Source organism: Lepisosteus oculatus, chromosome 12 (genome assembly GCF_040954835.1).
Source record: "Lepisosteus oculatus isolate fLepOcu1 chromosome 12, fLepOcu1.hap2, whole genome shotgun sequence".
Classification (NCBI taxonomy): domain Eukaryota; kingdom Metazoa; phylum Chordata; class Actinopteri; order Semionotiformes; family Lepisosteidae; genus Lepisosteus; species Lepisosteus oculatus.
In genome coordinates, this window is record NC_090707.1 from 7412478 (window position 1) to 7434580 (window position 22103).

The window sequence follows — 22103 nt, forward strand, 5'->3', positions numbered from 1 at the left end:
CATTTTTGTTGTTTTGGCTCTGTACTCCAGCACATTGGATTTAAAATGAAACAATGGCTATGAGGTTAACGTGCAGAGTGTTAGCTTTAATTCAAGGGGATTTACGTTCTATATTGGGTGAACCATAGAGGAATCGCAGCCCTTTTTATACATAGTCCTCCTATTTTAACCTCATAGTCATTATACTCCAGCACATTGGGTTTAAAATGAAACGGAGCATGAACAACAACAATGGTGTCACTGTTCTTACAGACTGCACTGTACCCCAGGTGCGTTCTGCACTCTAGGGATGCGTGGAGGAGTCTTCCCCTCTGCCTGAGTGCTTTGGGATCCTTTGATCACAAAAAAGTGCAATACAGCTACAACTAGACTCATGATTGATATGCAAAATTTCCAGGACCATGACAAGAGGTTGTACTTTGCCTCTCTTTCTGTGTAGCAGAAAGACTGGCAACATGCTCAGCTGACCCGCACTCTGTTGTCAAGATACTGAAAGATGAACAGCTGGCTGCCACAGCTGCTCAGTTTAGCGCAGACGTAGGGGGTTTGCGATCTGTCCCGTGTACACCCCTATCCTGAAACCGTGCCTCTGGTTTTGACTGATTTTTAACAAGTATTTCGGCACTTTCCCCAAAAGCAAAGTTTTTTTCCCAGCAGGTGTGGTGAGTACAGGGCCCAGGTAAGGTTAGGGCACTACAGCTGTGACCCTGGGTGAGTTCCTGGGGTAGACCGCCGCAGCAGGGGCGAAGGTGGTAGAGGAGAAGGAAGGGCTGGGAGCTGGGAAATTATGAGCATCTCTCTGTCCCTGTCTGTGAATCAGCTGGGAGAAGTACCTGCAGTCACACACTGGCGCCAGCAGCCACGAGGAGGGTAAGATCTACGGACCCAGGCAGCCTTAGTCTTTCAGTCATAGTTCCAAAGACAACCTTCAATTTAACCGCAGAAATAGGAAATCAGATCTGTGTAATTAAGATGCAGCTAGCCTCAAACCCCTGTACTGGAAGCCGGGAGAGCAGTTGGCCTAGCTGCTGCAATGGAAGTGTAACATCGTGAATGTTTTCCTGCACTTTGCAGGCCCCTACCTCAATTGACCAGTGCTGCAGGCTTGCGTCTCGAACGGCCCTCTCTGTGCGACAGGGCTGGGGTGTGCGTTTGCAAATGTGCAAAGACATTTAAGACAGAAGAGCTCCGGCATCGCTTTCGGTAAATAAAAAAAGTTTTATTTTTTTTAAACTGCATAACTGTTAATAAAATACATAAATACATCTTTACCCACCCCGTCCCTCCCTCCCCTCCCCGGTAGAATAAGCAGGCACATTCCTCATGCAGTAAGCTGTGACATGCAGGTATAGCCCCTCCCAGTCCCAGCCTGCAGCCACTGCAAAGCAGTGGCATTGAAAATTTGTTTTAAAATGGCCTCCGCCTTCGACAAAAAAACCACAGACGAGCCCCATCAGCTCGCCCTCTAGCCAGACGCTTCTTGTTTTGTGCGGTGGTGGTACAGTAGCCTGGCTCTTTGAGCTTTGGTGTAGGAGGCTCTCGGAGGCCTGGCCCAGGAGAGCTACAGGCTCCAGCGCGGTCCCCTCTTGCCCAGCTCTGGGTTACTGAACTGCAGCCACCCTGAGTCCACAGCAGGGTCTCCCACTCCCCCTCTAATAATAAAATAGCCAAGTCCTTAATGGACTCAACAATAGATTTAATCTGAACCATTCCACTGTCTTCAATCCCTAAAAATGGGATTTTTAAAGATTTGCATTTATGAAACAATTGAATGTCTCCAATGTTGGGGAAAAAAAAACCTTGCTAAGATTGGGACAAGGCAGCCCGTTGCTACAGTGCGGGGGTTCATGTCAGCTGCACTGAAGACCAGCAGACCAGCACTGGGAGGTCGGGGGGGCTCTCCAGGCCCAGAGTGGGAGGGGGGCGCTGTGCTGGTCACTGCAGGCTGCTTATGGGATTTGGGTGTAACGGCTTGTTTTCCTTCCCAACCTGTCCCTATGGCACTTAATTGATCCCTTACTTGAAAATGTACTTTGCTTAATTGGCACCTTTTCAGCTGCTGGTGGGTTATTACAGGGTCTAGCGGTTCAAGAGCTGCACACCAGCATGCAAAGCAATCGGGTTGTTCAATGAACGGTGGCAGAGATTCTGAAATCTGTCTGCGGACTTCCACCCCCTCCCGCAGTTCATGCTGGCTCAGCTGCACTAGTAGCCTGTAGTAGACTTAATCCAGCTGTTAAGAAGTTTAATTTAGCTTCTAAAGCTCTTCAGTTCCTAAGTACCGTCCACTGTTAAGGAAGCTTTTCCTCATACGAACACTAAAAAAGAAAAAAGGCTCCAGGCAAGCGACTCGTCAGTTCAACGAAGGGTTCAGATCAGCTCTCGGAGGGGAGCACCAGCAGCTGGGGGTGTGCACAGGAACAGCGCTGGTGTACCCCAGGAGCAAGGGATCAATTAATAACTGACAGCGCGGCCGCATCACAGTTTTGTCAACTCCTTTTTTCGTGTGGATCACGAAGAGGCGCCTCTAGGCCTTGAGGGGGGTGGAGTCCTGCAGCGCTCAGAGCAGGTCTTTTCCAGTTAGCAGCTGACTGAAGGCCCAGTGCAGCGAAGTAACCAAGGCCAAAGCTGGAACAGAGCCCGTCAGCGCTGACGTTTTCCAGCGCCTGCTTGGCCAAGGACCTGCGAAAGACCTGGTGCTGCCAGCATGATGCACGGGAACAGGCTGGGTGGCCTGAGATTCGGCGTTCCCTGCTGGGGCCTGTTGTGTTAACATCCAGTCTAGATCTCCTGGCCTTCTGGGCCACAGCCTTCGCTCACAGAAAGGGCTCGCAGATAAATTACCAGTACAGCCAAGTGAAAGAGGGGCTCAAGGCTGCCTCTGATGTCATGATCTGGAGAAGTGTGTGCACAGCGGTGCCTTACTGTCAGATCAATACAGGGGCTCTGTATTCCACCTGGTTCTTGATTACTAGAGGCGTGGTGATTCATGCTCTCCCTGCACAGCCACATCAACTTAAAACTCCAGCCCCGATCACAGAAGGGTTATTGTCATGCCAGTACGAGCTACACCATGTCTGCTGGGCGGCAGGCAGCTCCCTCCATTGAGAAGGCCAGGAGCAGCAGAGACAGGGGAGAACGTGTGTCTAAACCATTTAACACTGCCTCTAACTCCACCGCCAGTTCCCTAATGAAACCCAGAGCCATGCTTAGCAGGCAGCCCTGCACACAGCACTGGGCATGCTCCAATTAGCCAGTGATTGGTACTGTTGAGCGAGGAAGAGCGCAGGGCACACAGGGCTGGCCTCTGGCCTCTGCTGTTGTGAACTGTCTCCTGCTTTTTCATCAGGCTTCCTCAAGAGGCTGCAGTGACCCTGATCAGCAATTATATGTGCAAATTAAAGTGTCACACGAGCGAGTCTGGGACTAGTGCCATCAGATGTGAAATCCGAGGAATGAGAGTGTTGCTTTTTATTTTTGTATTAAGAAGAAGCCTGCTCAGTGTTTCCGGGCCGAGAGGCTGCTTGGGTCGGGCTCGTGTGAAGGCAGAGGGATGAGCGTGGGTGTGTACCGGGGCTCGGTGCCACCTGGGCACCTGCGATGCTGGACAGACAGAGATCTCAACAAGGACGGCCCGGGACCGGGCAGTTCGGGGCAGCAGTCGGCGTGGAAGACCCTCTCCTCTCGGACACGCGCGGGGTGGGCACAGATCTCGGCCCCCCCGCGTTCCCTACGCTCCGCTTGGCCCTGACTCCGCTCCACGCTGCTCGACCTTCATGCCCGCCTGCCTCGGAGAAACCACTCCGATGCTTCTCTCCCGCTGGATCCTGAAACCAGGCCATGGAGCAGAGCCGGACAAGTGAGCCACGTCCAGCTTCAACAGACGCAGCCCTGTGCCTGCTGTGAGCTGCGTAGCTACGCTCGTTTTCCCATTCTCCCCAGCTGCTCGGTCAGTCGCCTTATGCACATGCATTTATTTTACAGTCCATTTGGTATCATTTTTGCATTTTCTTTACTCTCGTTTAAACAAAGGAAAACTGGGAAACAGAACAGTCGGCTGAAAGAAACCACCGCGAAGACACAGTCCCATGAAAAAGCCTTCACGTTTTCCCACAGGGCTTCAGGGGCCCTCTCTCTCTCTCTCTCTCTCTCTCGAGTAATGATTCTACACGCATGTGTGTGAGCAACACGTTATGTCTGTACGTGACTTTGTGAATAAAGTAAAAGAGAAGGCACGGATGGTGGGATGGCTAAAATTTGGGCTCCAGTGAAACCCGGCGCGCGACACTGGCATCTCATCCATGGAAAAAGAGAAACGATTCCAGGTCCCTGGATTTTCAAGCAGTTTTTTGATTCCGCGAGTCTCACCGCTGTCGTGTCTTCACGGCCTGTAGGAATGTGCGCTGGTGTCTTGACAATACTACGCTCTTCTGTTCAGATGCTTCTGTTTGGCCTACGATGTATATGACCCGTGGGTGCCCTTTGACCTCAGCCCGACCCCTGGGCTAACAGGTGAGGAAGGGGTGTGGATAAGCTCGTTTTCACAACAGCGCAGCTCGCAGCTAAAGCCTGATTTCCAAGTCGCCCAGCCTGTTGAGGGTCATGACAAGCCAGAGTCCATCCTGGAAGAGCAGGCTAGCGGGTGGGCCTGAGTGCAGGTGGCAGGGCAGGGGAGAGCTGGGCAATTAAAAGCAGTCACTGGTGCTCAGCTACTGGTTTGAACCCGAGTCAGAGGTGACATCTGTCAGTACTCGAGGAAGGCTACAAATCAGAGGAGGCCATTTGCCGTTACATTGGTGTGACTCTTGTTTCTCGAAGGCTGACAGCTTTCAGATCGTGACTGAGTACAGGAGATTGTTCCAGACACCCACAACTCTTTGTATAAAGACAACTCTCCCCCACCTTCACGACTAAGTACACCTGCGTGTAATTTCCCTTTGGTCGACCCAGGTCCTGAGCGTCAGTCATACAGAGGCCTCACCAATTTACAGTACATCCCCCTGCATAAAACAATAATAGAGTTTCCTGGATCTTCCCACAGTATTTGAAGACCCAGGCCTGAGCTCTCCCTCCCTCTCTAACAGCGGGGGCCCGTTCTGAAGGGTTGTCAGAAATTCCAAACAGCGCAAGCGGCACTCAGACACTTTCTGTCTTAAAACAAAAAGGCAGAAATCTTGACCTTGTGTAGCTTGCCTAGCAGGGGGGCAAGTCTGGCAGTGATCCGGGACCCTCAAAGTCACACAAAACTTCCAAAAACCTGGCCCCTTTCCTTCTAATCCAGTGTAGGTCTTTGGTACATCTTGTGGGTTAAATTACTATAGTTGGATTATCAATTAATTAAGCAATTAATTAGCAAGCCGGTTATGCCAGCATCTTTAAATAGGCTACACTGGACCTCTTCAATGTTTCTCTTTGACTTTCATTATTTTGAAGGAACAGGAAGAAAGCTGCTGGCCTGCCTAGCTCGGCTGGGATTGGTGTTCGACGTCCCAGAATGCAGTGCTGCTCCCTCACCTCCTGCCCTCAACGGTCATGAAAGGAAAGGCAGCTCTTGACGAGAGGCAGGGAGCTCCCTGCCGCCCCTCCCCACATTTTAATGCCAGGCAGCTTCTCCTGCTTGACTTGAGAACACTAACAGCACCAACAGGCATGTCCAGAATGTAACCAGTTCGTCGATGAGATACATACATACTAGGTTGGCTCAGTTAATGAGAACAGCAATGGCAGTAGGAACAGTTTGTATAAGGATGGAACGTGTTGATAGAATAGCAGTAATAATGGGCCCTCGGCCTGGCTCAGGACTGGAGATCATTGCACTGAGTGTCCAAGTGTCTGTGCCCCCACCTCTCTCTGTGGAACACAGCCCTGCCCCCCTCAGCATGACCCCCTCACCCAGCACTGCGACTGGGACAGGGCAGCTCAGTTCCAGGATGAGCAGCCAGTGCAGATCAGCAGGCAAATCTGGTGAACAGGGGCCACACTGGGGGTAAGGGGGTAATGAAGAACAGCAGGTCATCTGGACAGGGGGCCCCGTCTTCCAGGAGCACACTGGGGGTTAGCGCTGCGCTCTGGAGCCACGAGCGCGCGTTGGAGAAGGAAGCGAAGCTCAAGCGTGAAGAGTTAGGAGGCAGGACTGGGGTCTGTGTGCTTCACGGGCATGGCAGTAGGCCGGCAGACCCTGTCTCCTGCGTGTCTGCAGGCCCCTTCGACACAGCCACCCTTCCACCCGTTCCACTGCCACTCCCCCGCTGGAGGGGGTCCCCACGCCTGTGGTGGTGTCGATTCGTCCTGGTCCGCCCACGAGCGTCTGTGTCAGGCCCTGTGCACGGGAGCAAGCAGCAGCTTGAAAACCGGTGGGGGTCCCTCCCCTTTGTCTGTCCCTCGTCCCCGCAGACGACTGGTTTACACTGCCACGCCGTGCCCACAGCGTCTGTCGGTGCCGAGGGTGCCAACGCCAGCACGCGCTCCGGCCCAGGGGAAGATGGGAGCTGGAGCACCCTGTGTGCCCTCGGGTGCCCGCGGGGGCGGCAGCGATGCAGGGAATGGGGGGCGCCCCTGGCGCAGCCGGCAGGGGCCGAGGGGGTGGGATGTGCACGGCGAGGGGGGTCCCTCTTTCTCTCTCAGTCCTGCGCTCGCTCCTCAGCCTCTCTCCTTCTCACAGGGGGGTCCCCTCTTCGTCGATGAAGCTGATGTTCTCCGTTTGGGGGTGCTCCCCGCCTGCCCCCCACTCCCGCAGCTCCAGAGGAGGGGGCTTGCTGCTGGACCCCGTGTGGCTGGGGGACCCCGCCTGCAGCGCCCCCTCCCTCTCCCCGGGAGAGTCCCAGTTCCCGGGGCAGGAGGGAGAGGGAGAGGGACAGGGGTGGGAACAGGAGGCGTAGGGGCAAGGTGAGGGGGCATAATGTCCGACCCCCTGGTTCCCCGGAGAGCCGGCACGACACTGTGGGTCACCGGGGAAGGAAGGGGCGTGGGGGGGGGTGACTGGCGGAGAGGAACGGGGCGGCAGCGTGGGGCGGGGGCCTCTCTTCCGGCTCTCGGCTGCGGAGAGGTGCGGCCCCAGGCAAGGGGAGACGGAGGGAGACGGGGAGGGGGAGGACGAGAGCGAGGGGGACAGGGACAGAGACAGCGAGGGCGAGGGAGACCGAGAAACGAGGGGCCAGCGGTCTTGGAGGGGGCACGGGGTCTTTGCGCCCTCCTTCCGGGCCCCCGGCTGGGCGAGGGGCTGGCAGGGGCTTCCTGGGAAACAGGAGGATGTCTGGGGCTGGAGGGGGGCTCTCTGGGGGGGGCAGGAGGGGAACAGACTGCCCAAGAGCCCACCTGCCTCCGTGTCCTCCAGGCGGGGCTCCGAGCGGCTGCCGAGAAGAGAGGCAGGGGCGGTGAGCGAGGAGCTGGCCGGGGGCGGGGCGGGGGGGGCCGGGAGGGGGCTTGTGACAGACGGCGCGCTGGCACTGCTGGGGGGCGGGGTTAAGGTGGGGGTCAGCGAAGGGGGGATGGCTTGGGACCTCAGCAGGAGGGGCCTCAGCAGGCGGGTCATTTCCTGGAGCTCACTGCTCAGCTGAGCCACCTGCTGGGACAGACTGGACATCTAGAGAGAGGGAGGCGAGGGAGAAGCAGGGAAAGAGGGTGAGTCGCTAAATTACTGCGCAACTAGTCATCATCATGTATATCATGAGTAGCAGCAGTATTGCCTCACCTCCTGACTCAACCTAGTGATGCTCTGTCTGGTCTCAGCTTGCTCCCGGCTTCCTGCAGAGAGACACAGGGAGTGAGAGAGATGAGGAGTGAGAGGGACAGGGAGTGAGAGAGATGAGGAGTGAGAGGGACAGGGAGTGAGAGATGAGGAGTGAGAGGGACACGGAGTGAGAGAGATGAGGAGATGAGGAGTGAGAGAGATGAGGAGTGAGAGGGACAGGGAGTGAGAGATGAGGAGTGAGAGGGACAGGGAGTGAGAGAGATGAGGAGTGAGAGGGACAGGGAGTGAGAGATGAGGAGTGAGAGGGACAGGGAGTGAGAGAGATGAGGAGGGAGATGGACAGGGAGTGAGAGATGAGGAGTGAGAGGGACAGGGAGTGAGAGAGATGAGGAGGGAGATGGACAGGGAGTGAGAGATGAGGAGTGAGAGGGACAGGGAGTGAGAGAGATGAGGAGGGAGAGGGACAGGGAGTGAGGGATGAGGAGTGTGAGGGATAGAGAGTAAGAGAGAGAGGGAGTGAGAGTAGGAAGAGGTGGTGAGGTGTGAGACAGAGACACACAGATGCTCGGCGTGGAGCAGTCACTCCTGTGCTGTGGACTCGTCACGGTGGGGCTGTCTTACCTGGGCTCGGCGTGGGGGGGTTGCTGTGGGTCATACTGGGGCTGGACTCACACTTGGGGGCTGACACGAGGCTGGACTCCGTCTCAATCCCATCGACAAACCTGCAGAGAGTGAGAGGACGAGACCAAGAGCTCAGAGGAGACAGGAGGGTGGGCAGAGAGACACTACTCCATCCCAGTGTGTCCCTGCCTCCCTGCGCCCTGGACCGAGCAGGACAGAGAAATGCCTCTGCTGGACTGGTCCAGCGCTCTTGAAGCCAGTAAGTGTGCCAAGTCAAGGCAGCTGTTCTTCAACAGACATGAAGCACATGGACGCACACAGATGTCAAGTCCAACATGAAGATCAGAGTCACGCTGCTGTGACTGGGGGGGGTGATGCACTGTTCAGATCGGTTGTACAGCAGGCCAGTGTCAGTACTGTATGGCCGCTGAGGAGTGCATGTGAGGAGACACTGCTTTACCAAAGCCAGCCGCTAGATGTCAGCAGAGGGGCGTGTTGAAAGCAAGCAGAGAAGGTCTGAGTCAAAGTCGACAAAGGAGAACTGAGAAGAAAGGGAGACAACTTAAGTTGACTACAATCTACAAGCCATGCGCTGCTGCCACCGATATCAGCAGATGTTCATTTCAAATCAAGGCTGGGGGTGCTGTGTAAATGCCTGTAAGTTCATTGTATTAGTTCTGTATCAGCTTTTTTAAACAGAAGCAGACAGGAAAGTCAGATTTTTTGTTTCAGTAATACATTTTTAGCACAGATCAGAGAGGGGTTAACGGCAGGGCACGTGGCCTCTCTAACGAATCTCGCTGTTCCAGGCTCTCGGTTAGACATGCTGGGCTCCTGTACTGCACATCTCTTCCTTCTCGTCTCCAGCCGCTGTGTTGCCATGGACACCCGATCATGTGCTCCGGGGTAACCATAGGAACAGAACGCTGGCATCTCCACCAGCCCCTCTCGCTAGACAGCATGCTGGGAAGGAGGAGGACTGATGAGGGCCTTCAGGCAGAGCTCTTGTATTTTTCCATCTGTTCATCAGTCCTCGTTTACGTCCTGAGGCTGCCTGGCTGTTTTGGCTAGATTAGAGACTGCCTGGTCCACAGGCATCTTCAATTTGGGACTAAATACCGGATCAGCTCTGACTGAGTGACAAATAAATTGTTTCTTAGTAGGACTGAAAATCAGACCACACTCTTCCTCTTCAGGAACCTCCCAGGAGTCTCCTGGAGATAGTGTGGGCTGACCTGGAAGCTGTCTCTCGACATGTGCCGACTGTCCTGATTCCCAGACAAAACAAACCAGCAGCAATTGAAATGATCAGACCTGGGATAGACAGTATATTAAACTTGTCCAAACAAGCACCCAACTTACTCCATTAGTGATTAAGAAAGGAGCTTGTCGTGCTGGTTCGGGTCTGTGGATATATCCTACATGTCCTGTTCTGGATTTGCTCAGTATTCCATTGTGTTGTTCTGGACTGGATTGGTATTCCACGTTGTGCTGCTCTGGATTGAGATCGTTTGGATTTCTGTGTTATTCCAGCCTGTGGTGATTTTCTAAACTAGATTAATATTCTACATAGTGCTGATCTTCTAGATTGTGATGCTGGTTTTGACACACTAAGAGACACGGGCACACACTCAGAGACACGCACATTCAGAGACATACGCACACTCAGAGACACGCACACACAGAGACGCGCTCACACACACTCAGAGACACGCGCACACACACTCAGAGACACGTGCACACTCAGAGACACGCGCACACACGCACACACTCAGTGACACACGCTGTGTTATTTCTGCTGTGTTATTCCAGATGGTGTGATGTTCTAGACTGGATTGCTCCAGACTGGTGTGCGTGGTGCGTTACTCCAGACTGTGGGCGCGTCCGGGCCCTACCTGGGGAGCTCTGGGGGGGCGCTGAAGCTGACGAGGGGGATCTGCAGGGTGGTGGGCCTGCTGTCGGCGGGGGGGCGGAAGGGTCGAGGGGCGAGGAGTGGGGAGCGCAGGGGTGAGTTGAGACCCCTGGACAGGCGGAGGGGTGATCGCGGAATAGAGGACAGGTGTGACTGCGCATCTTCATCTCCCTCTTCATCCTCCCTGATCGAGGGCAGTTTCTTCACCAGACCCCCATTACTCTCCCAGTCCAGCTGGAACAGAGTGAGACGAGGGAGAGTGAATGTGACAATGTGACAGTCTGTCAGTAGCTTCTATCATTATTGCTTTGCGACACTGTGGTTGACCAGTCATGCCAATAGAGCTCGTTGAATTGGATTTTGAAAGAAACAGGGGAGAGTGAGACCAGCCACTTACACACCTGGCTGCTGTCAGAACAGAGCCCTGCTTCTCTGGCCAGCCAGTGTGTCTGAGGTGCGAATGGGCCTGCAGGTCCAGGTGAGTGTGAGTACATAGCTGGGGCAGAAGAAACTGTAGTGCATGGCAGTAAACATTGATGGTTCCCAGTGGCTACTCCTACCTAGGCAGTAACTGCTCTCCAAAAAGACATTTTTGAAGCAGGATCCCAGAGCAGCAGAACTTACTGACTTTGCCCGTTTTACCAAGTTTCTGCTGCATCTCCGAGTGTTCATCATCGAGGTACAGAACACAGAGAACCACCAGGGGGCAGCACATCACCGAGCTTCATCCTGCGCAGCCCTCATCTCCCTGTCTCTCACTGTCTCCTCCCATCTTTGTCTTCCTCCTGAGCTTTCCCAGAGGAGGGAGTCTCTTTGTTTAAGCTCTCTTCTCTTCCAGACAGCATGACCTCCCTCCTCTCCCCGAGTCAAAATCAATCCCCAAGGAAGGCTCTGTATCCAGGCTCGACCCTGCGGGGCAAGGCAGCATCCTCACATCAGTATAATCAAGTCGTGGCAGAAAGTCTCTCAGCGTCGTTTATTCCCTGGTAAACCTCTCTCTCCCCTCCCTTTCCTGCCCTCTCCTTCCCTCCTTCTTCTCAGGATTAAAAAGAAATTCAGAACTGCTCTGCTCCTCCTCCTCTCTCTGCTCTCCCTGTCAGATTCTGCCTCTGCCCTGCCCCCCCGTGTCGCGCTGCCTCTCTGGGGGTCTCCCCCGTCGGCCGCGGTTTATTTTTAGCTCTCGTGTCTAATCTTAGTAACGGAGAGCAGGCGGAGCTGTGGGGCAGCATGGTGCTGGGCACCGTGAGTGTGTGCGCTGCACGTGCTCGTGTCTTTTCCTTTTCTGAGTGCTTGTTGTTGAACCTGTGCTCGTGCGAATGTGTGAAAACGCACGTTTCTTCCTGTGCACGACTGAGTGTGCTCGTGCCCTTTTGTGACCATGCTGTGTGATTGTGTGTGTCTGCCCTCGGTGTCCAGTTGACAGCTGAGCACGAGCTGCTCCTGAACACTATCTAATGCAGGACTGCAGATCTCTTTGGATTAGCATGTTTCAGCTGAGTATGAGCTGCTCCTGAACACTACTGCAGGGCTGCACACCTCTGTGGCTTAACACCATGTTTCATCTGAGCATGTGGAGCTCCTGAACACTATCTACAGCAGGACTGCAGACCTCTGTGTATTGACACTATGTTTCATCTGAGCATGTGTAGCTCCTGATCACTATCTACCGCAGGACAGTACAGCTCTGTGGATTAACACGTTTCAGCTGAGTATGAGCTGCTCCTGAACACTACCGCAGGGCTGCACACCTCTGTTGATTAGCGTGTTTCAGCTCAGCACGTGGAGCTCCTGAACACTATCTCAGGGCTGAACACCTCTGTGGATGAACAGCATGTCTTTGCATCTTGCTGCTGGTGCTGCAGTCAGGCTCAGCATCGTCGTTTCGGTTCAGGAGTAAAAGTTACTCACCTGCTAGCAGGAAAAACCCAAACGTTTTGGGGAGCACGGGGCTTGCAAGACATTTTTGGGGGGACAATAGGTTCAGGTTTTTGTAATCAACTGCCAAAAATCTCTTTAGTCTTGACCAGAAGAGACTACGAGGGGCGCCAATTCGAGTATTCAGGGTCCTCGAAGACACTGAGGAGGCCCTCCCAGCAGACCTCTGCAGAATGAACAGTGAAACACAAACCAGGGGGCACAGGAGGAAACTACGGAGAAGGGCAATAAAAGCTGACAACGGGAGGCACTTCTTTACACAAAGGGTTGTGGAAGAGTGGGACAAGCTACCCAGCCATATTGTTGAAGCCGATGCTCTGGCTGGGACCCTCAGCCATCAGATGAGCTAGATGGGCCAAGTGGCCTCCTCTCGTCTGCAGCCTTTCTGAAAACGTGTGCCTTTGAAGCCATGCCTGTTCATTCCTGTTCATGCAGTCTGTGTGCTGCCCCTGTGCTGTGCTGACACACTGCTGGTGTTGGCCAGTGGAGGATGTCCCTCCTCCCTGGGCTGTGTGGGTCTATTTTTATCTCCCAGATCCAATCTTAGTAACACAGCAGGCAGGGCTGCCGGGAGACACTGAGAGCGCAGGAGTGCCTCCCCTCCCCCCCGAGCTATTCCTGGCAGCACCGAGCACAAGGAGCAGCCACACAGGGATATTTCTCTGTGTGTGTGTGCGTGCCTGTCTCTCTGTGTGTGCATGCCTGTCTCTGAATGTGTTTGTTTCTGTGTGTGCATGCCTGTCTCTGTGTGAGTGTTTGCATTCCTCTGTAAGTGTGTGCATGCCTGTCTCTGAAAGTGTGTGTGTCTGTGTGCATGCCTCTCTGTGTGTGTGCCTGTCTCTCTGTGTGTGCATGCCTCTCTGTGTGTGTGCCTGTCTCTCTGTGTGTGCATGCCTCTCTCTGTGTGTGTGCATGCCTCTCTGTGTGTGTGCCTGTCTCTCTGTGTGTGCATGCCTGTATCTGAATGTGTGTCTGTCTGTGTCTCTCAATGTGTGTGTGTCCCTGTGTGTGCATGCCTCTGTAAGTGTGTGCATGTCTCTGAATGCGTGTGTGTGTGTCCGTGAGTGTGTGGATGCCTGTCTCTGAATGTATGTGTGTGCATGCCTGTCTCTCAATGTGTGTGTGTGTGTCTCGTTTGTGCATGGCTCTCTAAATGTGTGCATGCCTGTCTGATTGTGTGCAAGTGCGATTTGCTCTGTACTGTAAGCTGTTCAGTTGTACGGCTGTCGTTGCTGGTATTGCACACGCTCTTAAAAACACTTAATGTATCCATGGCTCTCAGACACCCCCTTTGATTTCTTAACAGTTTTCAGTATTGTCTGAAAATGCAGGCATGCAAACACATGCAGGTGTGTGTGAGAGTGTATGAGCGGCCGGCTGTGGGTGCTGTGTGTGGGGCTGAACTCACGTCGAGCCCGCTGCCCTCCCGGAGGTTGTAGGTCAGGTCGTGCTGGATCTCAGTCACGAAGCGGTGGGCATATTCGGGGTACAGGCGCAGCACCTCACGCAGCCCCTTCAGGCTGATGTACTGCAGGTCACAGTAGGTCAGGGCCTTCACATTGGCGTTTGTCTTGATCACCTGCTCCTTGGTCAACGAGTCCGAGCCAATTAGGTCTCCTTTTCCTGCAACAAGGAGAGAGAGAATCAGAAATCAACAGAGAGCTGCTTATCTCACTGAAGTGTCTCAACTGACAACAATTCAGAAATAAAATGACTTGTCCGCACCGTCTCAGGTCTAACCACTAGCCCACACTGCCTCCCTCTCTCTCTCCCAGTGCCTCAGCTCTAACCACTAGCCCACACTGCCTCCCTCTCTCTCTCCCAGTGCCTCAGCTCTAACCACTAGCCCACACTGCCTCCCTCTCTCTCTCTCCCAGTGCCTCAGCTCTAACCACTATCCCACACTGCCTCCCTCTCTCTCTCCCAGTGCCTCAGCTCTAACCACTAGCCCACACTGCCTCCCCCTCTCTCTCCCAGTGCCTCAGCTCTAACCACTAGCCCACACTGCCTACCTCTCTCTCTCCCAGTGCCTAAGCTCTAACCACTAGCCCACACTGCCTCCCTCTCTCTCTCCCAGTGCCTCAGCTCTAACCACTAGCCCACACTGCCTCCCTCTCTCTCTCCCAGTGCCTCAGCTCTAACCACTAGCCCACACTGCCTCTCTCTCTCTCTCCCAGTGCCTCAGCTCTAACCACTAGCCCACACTGCCTCCCTCTCTCTCTCCCAGTGCCTCAGCTCTAACCACAAGCCCACACTGCCTCTCTCTCTCTCTCCCAGTGCCTCAGCTCTAACCACTAGCCCACACTGCCTCCCTCTCTCTCTCCCAGTGTCTCAGCTCTAACCACTAGCCCACACTGCCTCCCTCTCTCTCTCCCAGTGCCTCAGCTCTAACCACAAGCCCACACTGCCTCCCTCTCTCCCAGTACTTCTGCACGAGCTCCTAATGCAACGCTCTCACCTCCCGCCTGTCTGTCAGTATCTCAGCTCTATCTCACTTGCCCGGGTGGCTTTCTCCTTCAGTGCGGACACACTTCAGAGAGTCTTTCAGATCCCTTTCACGGCAGCTCTCCCCTCCTCTCTGCATGTTAACACAGATCCTCTCCTCACCAGGGCCCCTCTCACAGGGCTGCCAGCGTCCCGCAGAGCTTTCATCTCTAATTCATCACAGCGCTGACAGAGGCGGTGTGGGCACAGCGCGGCCCCACAGACAGCCTCTTTGAGCGCAAGGGCAGAGGAAGACCGGGCGCTCGCTGTGCTCTGTGTGCGGAGCTCCTGAAACCCTGCATCCAGCCCGCGGCTGAAAACGGCCCCCGGCCGTCTCATTATTTCATCTTTCTATCGCTTCCATTTTCCCCCTTGTTTTCTTCCATCCCTTTCAGAGTTCAACATCTATTTAAGACACTGCCAGAACACGTTATCTGGGCCTCTCTGCTGGTCTGACTTCTGCGTGCCGGAGCGCGTCGCCGGGAAGACTGGGCGCTGGGGGTGTGCGCGAGAGGTGTCTGGTGCCCCTGTGTCAGCCTGTGAGCTCCCACCGGGGGCAGCACCCGGCTCTGAGGCTCAGTAGGCGCTGGGAAGGCAGCGAGGTCCCTCTGGCCCTCTCCTGTCTCCAGCTCTCTGCGGAAATCCAGCTGAACCACGAAGGACGTGGCACAAAAGAAGTGGAGGTTTGCCTCAGCATGTAGAAAGGTATTAATAATCCATACCGTATTAATAATGTATTGACAGTGAATTATTAATGCCGATCGATTCAGTGGTCAGGGTTTTTCATGCAGTTGGTTGGCTAGGCTGGAGCTGTGGGCTCCATACAAACTAGAGAAACAGGTCTCTGCTGATGTGTTGTTGTGTGTAGAGTTACTAATGATCTGCCAAGAACTCAGCCTAACAGACACAGCTGGCAGTTTTACACACTTAAACAAACACAAACACGCAAGCACACACCCACAAGCATGCATGCACATGCACACACATGTAAATTCACACAGGCCTAAACAAACACGCACACACACACGCGCGCCCGTGCGCGCGCAGAAACAGCTCTAACTCAATCAAGGAGAGGGGGAGATGAAATCAGCCGTTTGTACTGCTGTCGGCAGTGATGACAGCCCTTTTCTGCTGCAGGTCTTTCAGCTGACAATGAGTGAGAGAGGAAGAGACAGGCAGGATTTATAATTTATACACAACTTCGTTTCTGCTCTGCCGCAGTTCAGCAAACAAACCAAGATATGTCAAGATAAACACTCTGGCTGAGGGGACTGCAGAACGCAAAGCCCTTTTTAGCATATTGCATTTAATTAGATGGCTTCAATTAATGAATTTCAAAGGAGGCATGGAGAATTAGGGGGTATTCTAGAGGGTGACCTTTTGGACTTAATGAAACAGCAGCACAAAGCACAGCAAATAATAAACTAACAGACAGAGAGCCAATAACTGGTGTCTGTGGAGTCTTGCATCGAACCTTTCCAGGGTTGGGAAGCTGAGATACAATCGTGGGCTGGAATACAGATGAATCGAATGGGTAGAAAGCAACGGCACACCTGCAAGTCTGCAGTACGCCTGGTCTTTTCTCTCCCTGACTCTATTCCAGCCTCGACATGTTACAGCCCCCTAATCCTCGCCTGCGCCTGTCTCACCACACCACTCCTGCCCGCATTCGGCTCCTGGCGCACCAGGGCTTCCTGTACCGCCCTGCCTTCCCCCTCTGCCCCAGCCCTCTCCTGGCCTTGCCCCTAGGGGGAGGAGAGGACTGCCCTCTCAGTGCCAGCTGCAGACTCAGTGCCTCTGACCTCCCAGCTGCCTCCTTCAAGAAGCTCAATACTCCTGATTCTCCGACTGGCACTGTCACCTGCCCACTCAAGCCACATGCCGGCTCCATCTCCATTACTTCTCCAATCCCGGGACTCTCCTGGTCTAAACCTGCCTCTTTGTTGACCTGTCACTATATTTTCACCCCACCTTACTGCACCCACACAATTGCTCCTCGGATTCACACTTCATGTTCATATACTGTACATTTAGACTTCGTGCATTTGCACACTGAGCAACTCATTAATAATACTGTCAGTGATGGAGCCCTCCTGGTGCTGAGCCTGTCTCCCTCAAAGACAGAGTCCTGCTGTAGCAGCCCGGAGAGATGTGGTACAGGCACAGGCGGTGCAGTGCGTCATGCAGGGCCTGACACAGACGCTCGAGCACGAGGCCGATGTGTCTGCTGCCGGCGTAGGAAGTGTCGGCAGAAAGTGGAATCATTTTGTCACATTTCAAAGCTGCGCTTTTTGTAAAAAGGCAGAAAACATTAAAAAAAACACAAAAGAGCAAAATATCTATAGATCTAGAGAATGGCGTATACTAACAAACATCTGAGAGAAAAGGAAGGGCGATGTTGAAACCGCCTGGGGGTCTTTAATCTGATGGAGCTCAAAAGCACCAGAGTGGCTGATCCGTCAGCCTGTTGCAGGGGCTGCCAGCAGCTCAGAGACAGTCTGGAGACCGACTGCTGTCCAGGGTGCTGAACAATGGTGCTGATTTCATTGCTGCGCTCCCAGCGTGCTACACAAGCACTGTGCACCAGTCCCACTGTGCGCATCGATTCAGCCTCCTTTGTCTCACACTCATTTTCTGCCTTCCCACACAGGAACCCTTCACGGTCCGTACATTCTTAAACACTTGGGGAAAAAAAAACTGTTCCATCAGGCCATACTGTATCTACACGGACGATAGATAAGTGGCAATCAAATTGAATGACTCAGTGCAAAACAGAACGCAAATCCAGACTGGATGAACTGAGAACCTAAACCTGCTTTTCTGGGGGAGAGCCACTGCTTCCTCGTGCTGTTTTTCCCTTTACTGGAGCAGAGGGTGGAGACAGCACAAGGGCTCCAAGGCTGAGAACAGTCCCCTTCCTCCCTCACACACACACACACACACACACACACACACACACACACACCTCCTTTCCTGCCCCCTGGCTGCCCCCCCGAGTCACACTTAGTCACCGCATCCCTCACAGCACTGAGTCTCAATCTAGGAGCTCATGCCTCACGTCTGGCCTGGCGCGAACGCTGGGGGCCGTGTGGAGCACTCTGGTAAAAAGGCAGCAGATTGATCTCGGAGCCCCCAGCCCGGAGCGCCGTGTGGGGGGGGGGGACTGCAATCACTGCGGCCGTGGCAGCTCATAACTCTTCGCTGGAGAGACGAGGGGAGTGTGACAGCTCTCCACTCCCTGCAATCCTCGCAGATAGATCAAAGAACCTTGTTTTTCTGCAATGCTGACTTGTTGCTGCCTGTCCGGACCGAGGGGCTGTGAGAAAAAGGACAAGACGATGCTGCTGCTGACAGAAGACAGGTTTTGTTGCACAGACGGGAGCTTCTCAGATGGTTGTAGGCACCGTGCATCGGTTTCTGCCCACTTCCCTGATGTGCGGCCCACCTGGCGCGAGGGCGCGATTGCCCTGCCCTCCCAGGCTGCACTGCGTGATCTGCATGTCTTGGCGCACATATCTGCGCAGGAATGTCTGAGTGCATGGGTGTGCCCCTGTGTGTGTGTGTGTGTGTGTGTGTGTGTGTGTGTGTGTGTGTGTGTGTGTGTGTGTGTGTGTGTGTGTGTGTGTGTCAGGGGGTTGAGGTGGCCCTCATCCTAAAGACAACAGGCTTGCAGTCCCAGCCCCCCGCGCTGCCTGGAGCAGTCTCATCAGAGCCAGCCCCTGTTGGTGTACCATGTCATTATACCTGACTGTCTCGATTCTTTATCGAACCCGTTGCCACTCTCCCGGCCCAGTGCGAAGCGGGTAGTGACGAGCACATGTGCCCACAGGGCCAGGCCTCCTGCTCGGCACACGCTGGGGTCCGAGCGCGAGTGTCAGGGGGGCAGAGCACGCCGCCCTGGTGCCCAGACTCTCAATCACACAGACAGTACACAGGGCGCTGGCCAGGCTGGGCAGTCGAGAAATCGCAGGGGTGGCAGTTGAGGGCAGGAAAATACTCTTTTCACTGAACAGCTCCAACATCAATGCACAAAAGGCCTGATTTTCCAATACTGGCAAACACGCCTTGCATATTTTGTGACAGCTATTATTTTTTAAAGATTTTCCAAACAGTGGCTCTCAATAATTGCAGTCATTTTGAGACTACGCTTATGTCAGCGGCATACCTATTCCATTTTTTTTGAGAAAGGCTTATTGAATATTTCAGTGAACATACAGATTAATTTTCTTGCCCTTAATCATCAACAAATTATTGGTGCCGCCAACCCATAATACGCTGGGAGTGACCTCTGAAGGACAGGGGTCACGTTCTGAGGAGAGCGGACTGTTCCATTTGCTCCCGGGAGGGGGAGGAGGGGAGTGGGTGGGTTCACTTTGCACATCCCTTACTGCCACAGCAAAGACTGCTGAGCTTCTATACCAGTGCTTTCCCCCGTCCTCCACGGGCAAAGTTCATTTGCACTGAAAAATATTATCTAGCCAAAACTTAATGGGCTTTACAGCAGTCCTGTGCTGCATCCCCTGGAAGAGTGGGCCGGTCTCACTCTCCTGGTGCAGCCTCTGTGCAGAGACAGCACGGCGAGCTTTCTCAGCCCTGCCAGCCTGGACTGGGAAAGCAGCCGCCCAGTGGATCCAGTACCTAGGATGGCCAGCACGGTGTTGTCCTTCAGCACCTCCATGGACCCCGAGCACACGAAGTAGATGGCCTGCAGCGCGTCGCCCTGCCGGATGAGGAACTCCCCCGGCGCGCAGAAGGAGGTCTTGATGATGAGCGAGAGGGAGCGCAGGCACCCCCTGCTGGCCGACTCGAACAGCGGCAGCTGCAGCAGCTCCTTGTTCAGGTGCATGGCGATGTCCGCGCGCAGCTCGTCGGGGAAGTCCTTCAGGAGCTGGAGGCGGGGAGTGGACGCGGACAGGGACAGGGACAGGGACAGGGAGATGGACAGGAAAGGAAAAAGCGACATGGCAGCGCGGGCAGGCAGGCAGGTGATGGAGGTTAGGCTAGGGTTAGAAGGACACCGATTTCTGCAGAAGAGGAAGCAGCTACATGGCTAGGATTAACATTTAACCTGCTCACGTCTGCTTTTTTCAAGAGATTCCTGTTTGATGGTCAATTCTTTATCTCTCCTTCGCAGCAGTACAACTAAAACGGACCAACATTATCAACAAAGAAACCAGCTCAGCAGTGGTTCAGGAGGTAAGAGAGTGGTTTCACAGCGAGGCTGCAGAGGGGATGACAGATTTCCTGAGCCTGGTACTGTTACACCTGGAGCCACAGAGGCATCTCCCAGATGAGAGCAGTGTGAATCCGCAGTGGAGGGAGTGAGTCATCAGACTGTCCGACCTGTCTGAAGGATGACTCTCGGGGTCACTGTAAGGTGAGTTGCAGGGCCTGGGGTTGAGTGATAGTTTTAACTATAGACATAGTGTTAGGACTAATAATACGATTAAAGCAAGGGGTGAGATGAGGGCTGAAGAGAGGTCTACAGCACAGCACAGGTTAGGAATAGGTCTAGGGTTAGATTTAAGGTCAGAGTTACAGCTTTCCAGATTTAGGCTAGGGATTGAATTAGGATTTGATAATACTTCTGGATCTGGGTGTAGAGCTGGGATTAGGTTTAGGGTTACATCTGGAGTTAGGTGTAGGGCTAACTCCCAGCGGTTAAGGCTGGACTAGGGTTAGGGTTACGATTGCTCAAGGGCTGGGGTGTGGGGTCCAGACACACAGGTGCTCCCGGGTCAGAACCTGTTCAGGGCTGGCATTAACGTGAGCACTGGGGAGTGGGCTCAAGACACAGGTGCTCCCGGGTCAGAACCCGTTTAGGGCTGGCATTAACGTGAGCACTGGGGTGTGGGCTCAAGACACACAGATGCTCCCGGGTCGCCCCCTCACCTCGTTGACATCGATGCCGTTGTTGACGGACCAGGTGGTCTGGAAGCACTCCAGCATGCGCTGCTCCAGGGCCTTGGGGAGCCGGTGCACGCGGATAAAGTCCTTCAGGTCCTTGGTGCGCGTGTGGTACAGCGAGCGGCGGGAGTACATGCGCTGGATGATCGCCGTCACGTTACCGAACACCACAGCGTGCATCAGGGCTGGGCGGGGGAGAGAGAGAGGGGAGGGAGTGTGAGTGTGAGACAGACAGAGAGAGGCGAGGGAGTCTGGACCCACAGGGAGGAGCTGGGAGGGAGGCAGGAGATCAGGAGAGGGACAGGGGAGGGAAGGGATGATTTGGATACCACAGAAGGGTATTTGGGAGGCACTTTTCCACCCCCTCTTCCACGTCTGAAGCTTGACTGAACTCCGGGCTGTGTGAGCCTGAGTGCTGGCGAGCCTGCTGATCATGTCAAGAGGGCTGTAGCTGTGCATGTGCCAGTCGCCGCGTGTGAGGACAATTCCAGACGTGTTCTGATATGTCGCGGCAAACCCTCCCACTCTCCACCCCCCCCACCACAAACAGCAGCATCCTCAGTCCTCCTTACTGAGTGGCCCCTGCCCGGTGCAGCGTGCCCCTGAGCTGCGCAGTGCACTGGCCAGCCGGAGGTCCTTCTGCTGGACCCCTCAGACTTCACCTGTGGATCTGCCCCCCCCCAGCTGGTGCTGCCATTCAGCTCCCAGGCTGTTTCCATGGCCACACCAGAGTTGCTAAAATTAAAATAAAGCATCCGAATAATAATAATAATTAGGAGGGAAAGAAAAAAACCTCCAAATGCACAGACACGATCCTCTCTCTTCCCCAGCTGACACGTTTGCGCTCCGTGTGGGTTCCGGTGACAGCCGCTCCCCTGGGTGCTGGGGTCTCGGCTCCAGGCTGAAATCCGTCTGCGGCTCACAAGCAGCGGCAGTGAGCTCCCAGTTGCCTGGGATGGAGTCGGCCTGCCCTGCCTCCTGTGAGCTGGATCGGGCCAAGAGATCGGGCCAAGAGATAGCCTTCCTGGGCTTTCCATGCTAGCCCAGGAAGGCCGGCTATGAGCAGAGTAGAGGAGGGCAGGAGGGAGGGGAGTGACCTGCGTGGGAGTCTGCAGCTCATCCACCGTGCACAATTTCCACAGTGCAGCTGTGTGAGAGGCCCTCCTGGGCCCGCAATGCACTGTGCACAACGCATATTCTCTGTTGCCACTGACTGTTCGGAACCAGTGACCAGTGACAGTGAAATTGTGCACCGTGGATGAGCGACAGTGCTGTAGCTGGTACGACTCCTGAAGCAGAGCTGCAGACTCCCACGCAGGTCACTCCCCTCCCTCCTGCCCTCCTCTAGTCTGCCCATAGCCGGCCTTCCTGGCCTTCCCGCCTGTCACACTAACAACTATACAGCTCCTAAACACAACAACAGCTGGGAGTTGTAGCTGCTCGGCTGCAGCTAGCAGCAGTGATGAAGCACGACAGGGCTACTCCTGCCCTGTGACGGATTACATCACCATGTGGTCACTCAGCGCCAAGCCGGCAGTCACTCAACTGTGCCTG

General features: G+C 54.4%; 1 protein-coding gene across 1 annotated transcript in view; it reads right to left on the bottom strand.

The window, feature by feature from the left end:
* Positions 1-1278: 1278 nt before the first annotated feature.
* kcnh3 (potassium voltage-gated channel, subfamily H (eag-related), member 3) overlaps positions 1279-22103 on the bottom strand; it is a 73682-nt gene continuing 52857 nt past the window's right edge. The window contains exons 9-15 of the mRNA XM_069196448.1: positions 20535-20734; positions 19281-19530; positions 13567-13781; positions 10207-10457; positions 8312-8412; positions 7691-7743; positions 1279-7582 (exon numbers count right to left, since the gene is read on the bottom strand). Of these exons, the coding sequence (XP_069052549.1) occupies positions 6656-7582; positions 7691-7743; positions 8312-8412; positions 10207-10457; positions 13567-13781; positions 19281-19530; positions 20535-20734 (1997 nt within the window). The 3' untranslated portion in view covers positions 1279-6655. The remainder of the gene's footprint in view (positions 7583-7690; positions 7744-8311; positions 8413-10206; positions 10458-13566; positions 13782-19280; positions 19531-20534; positions 20735-22103) is intronic.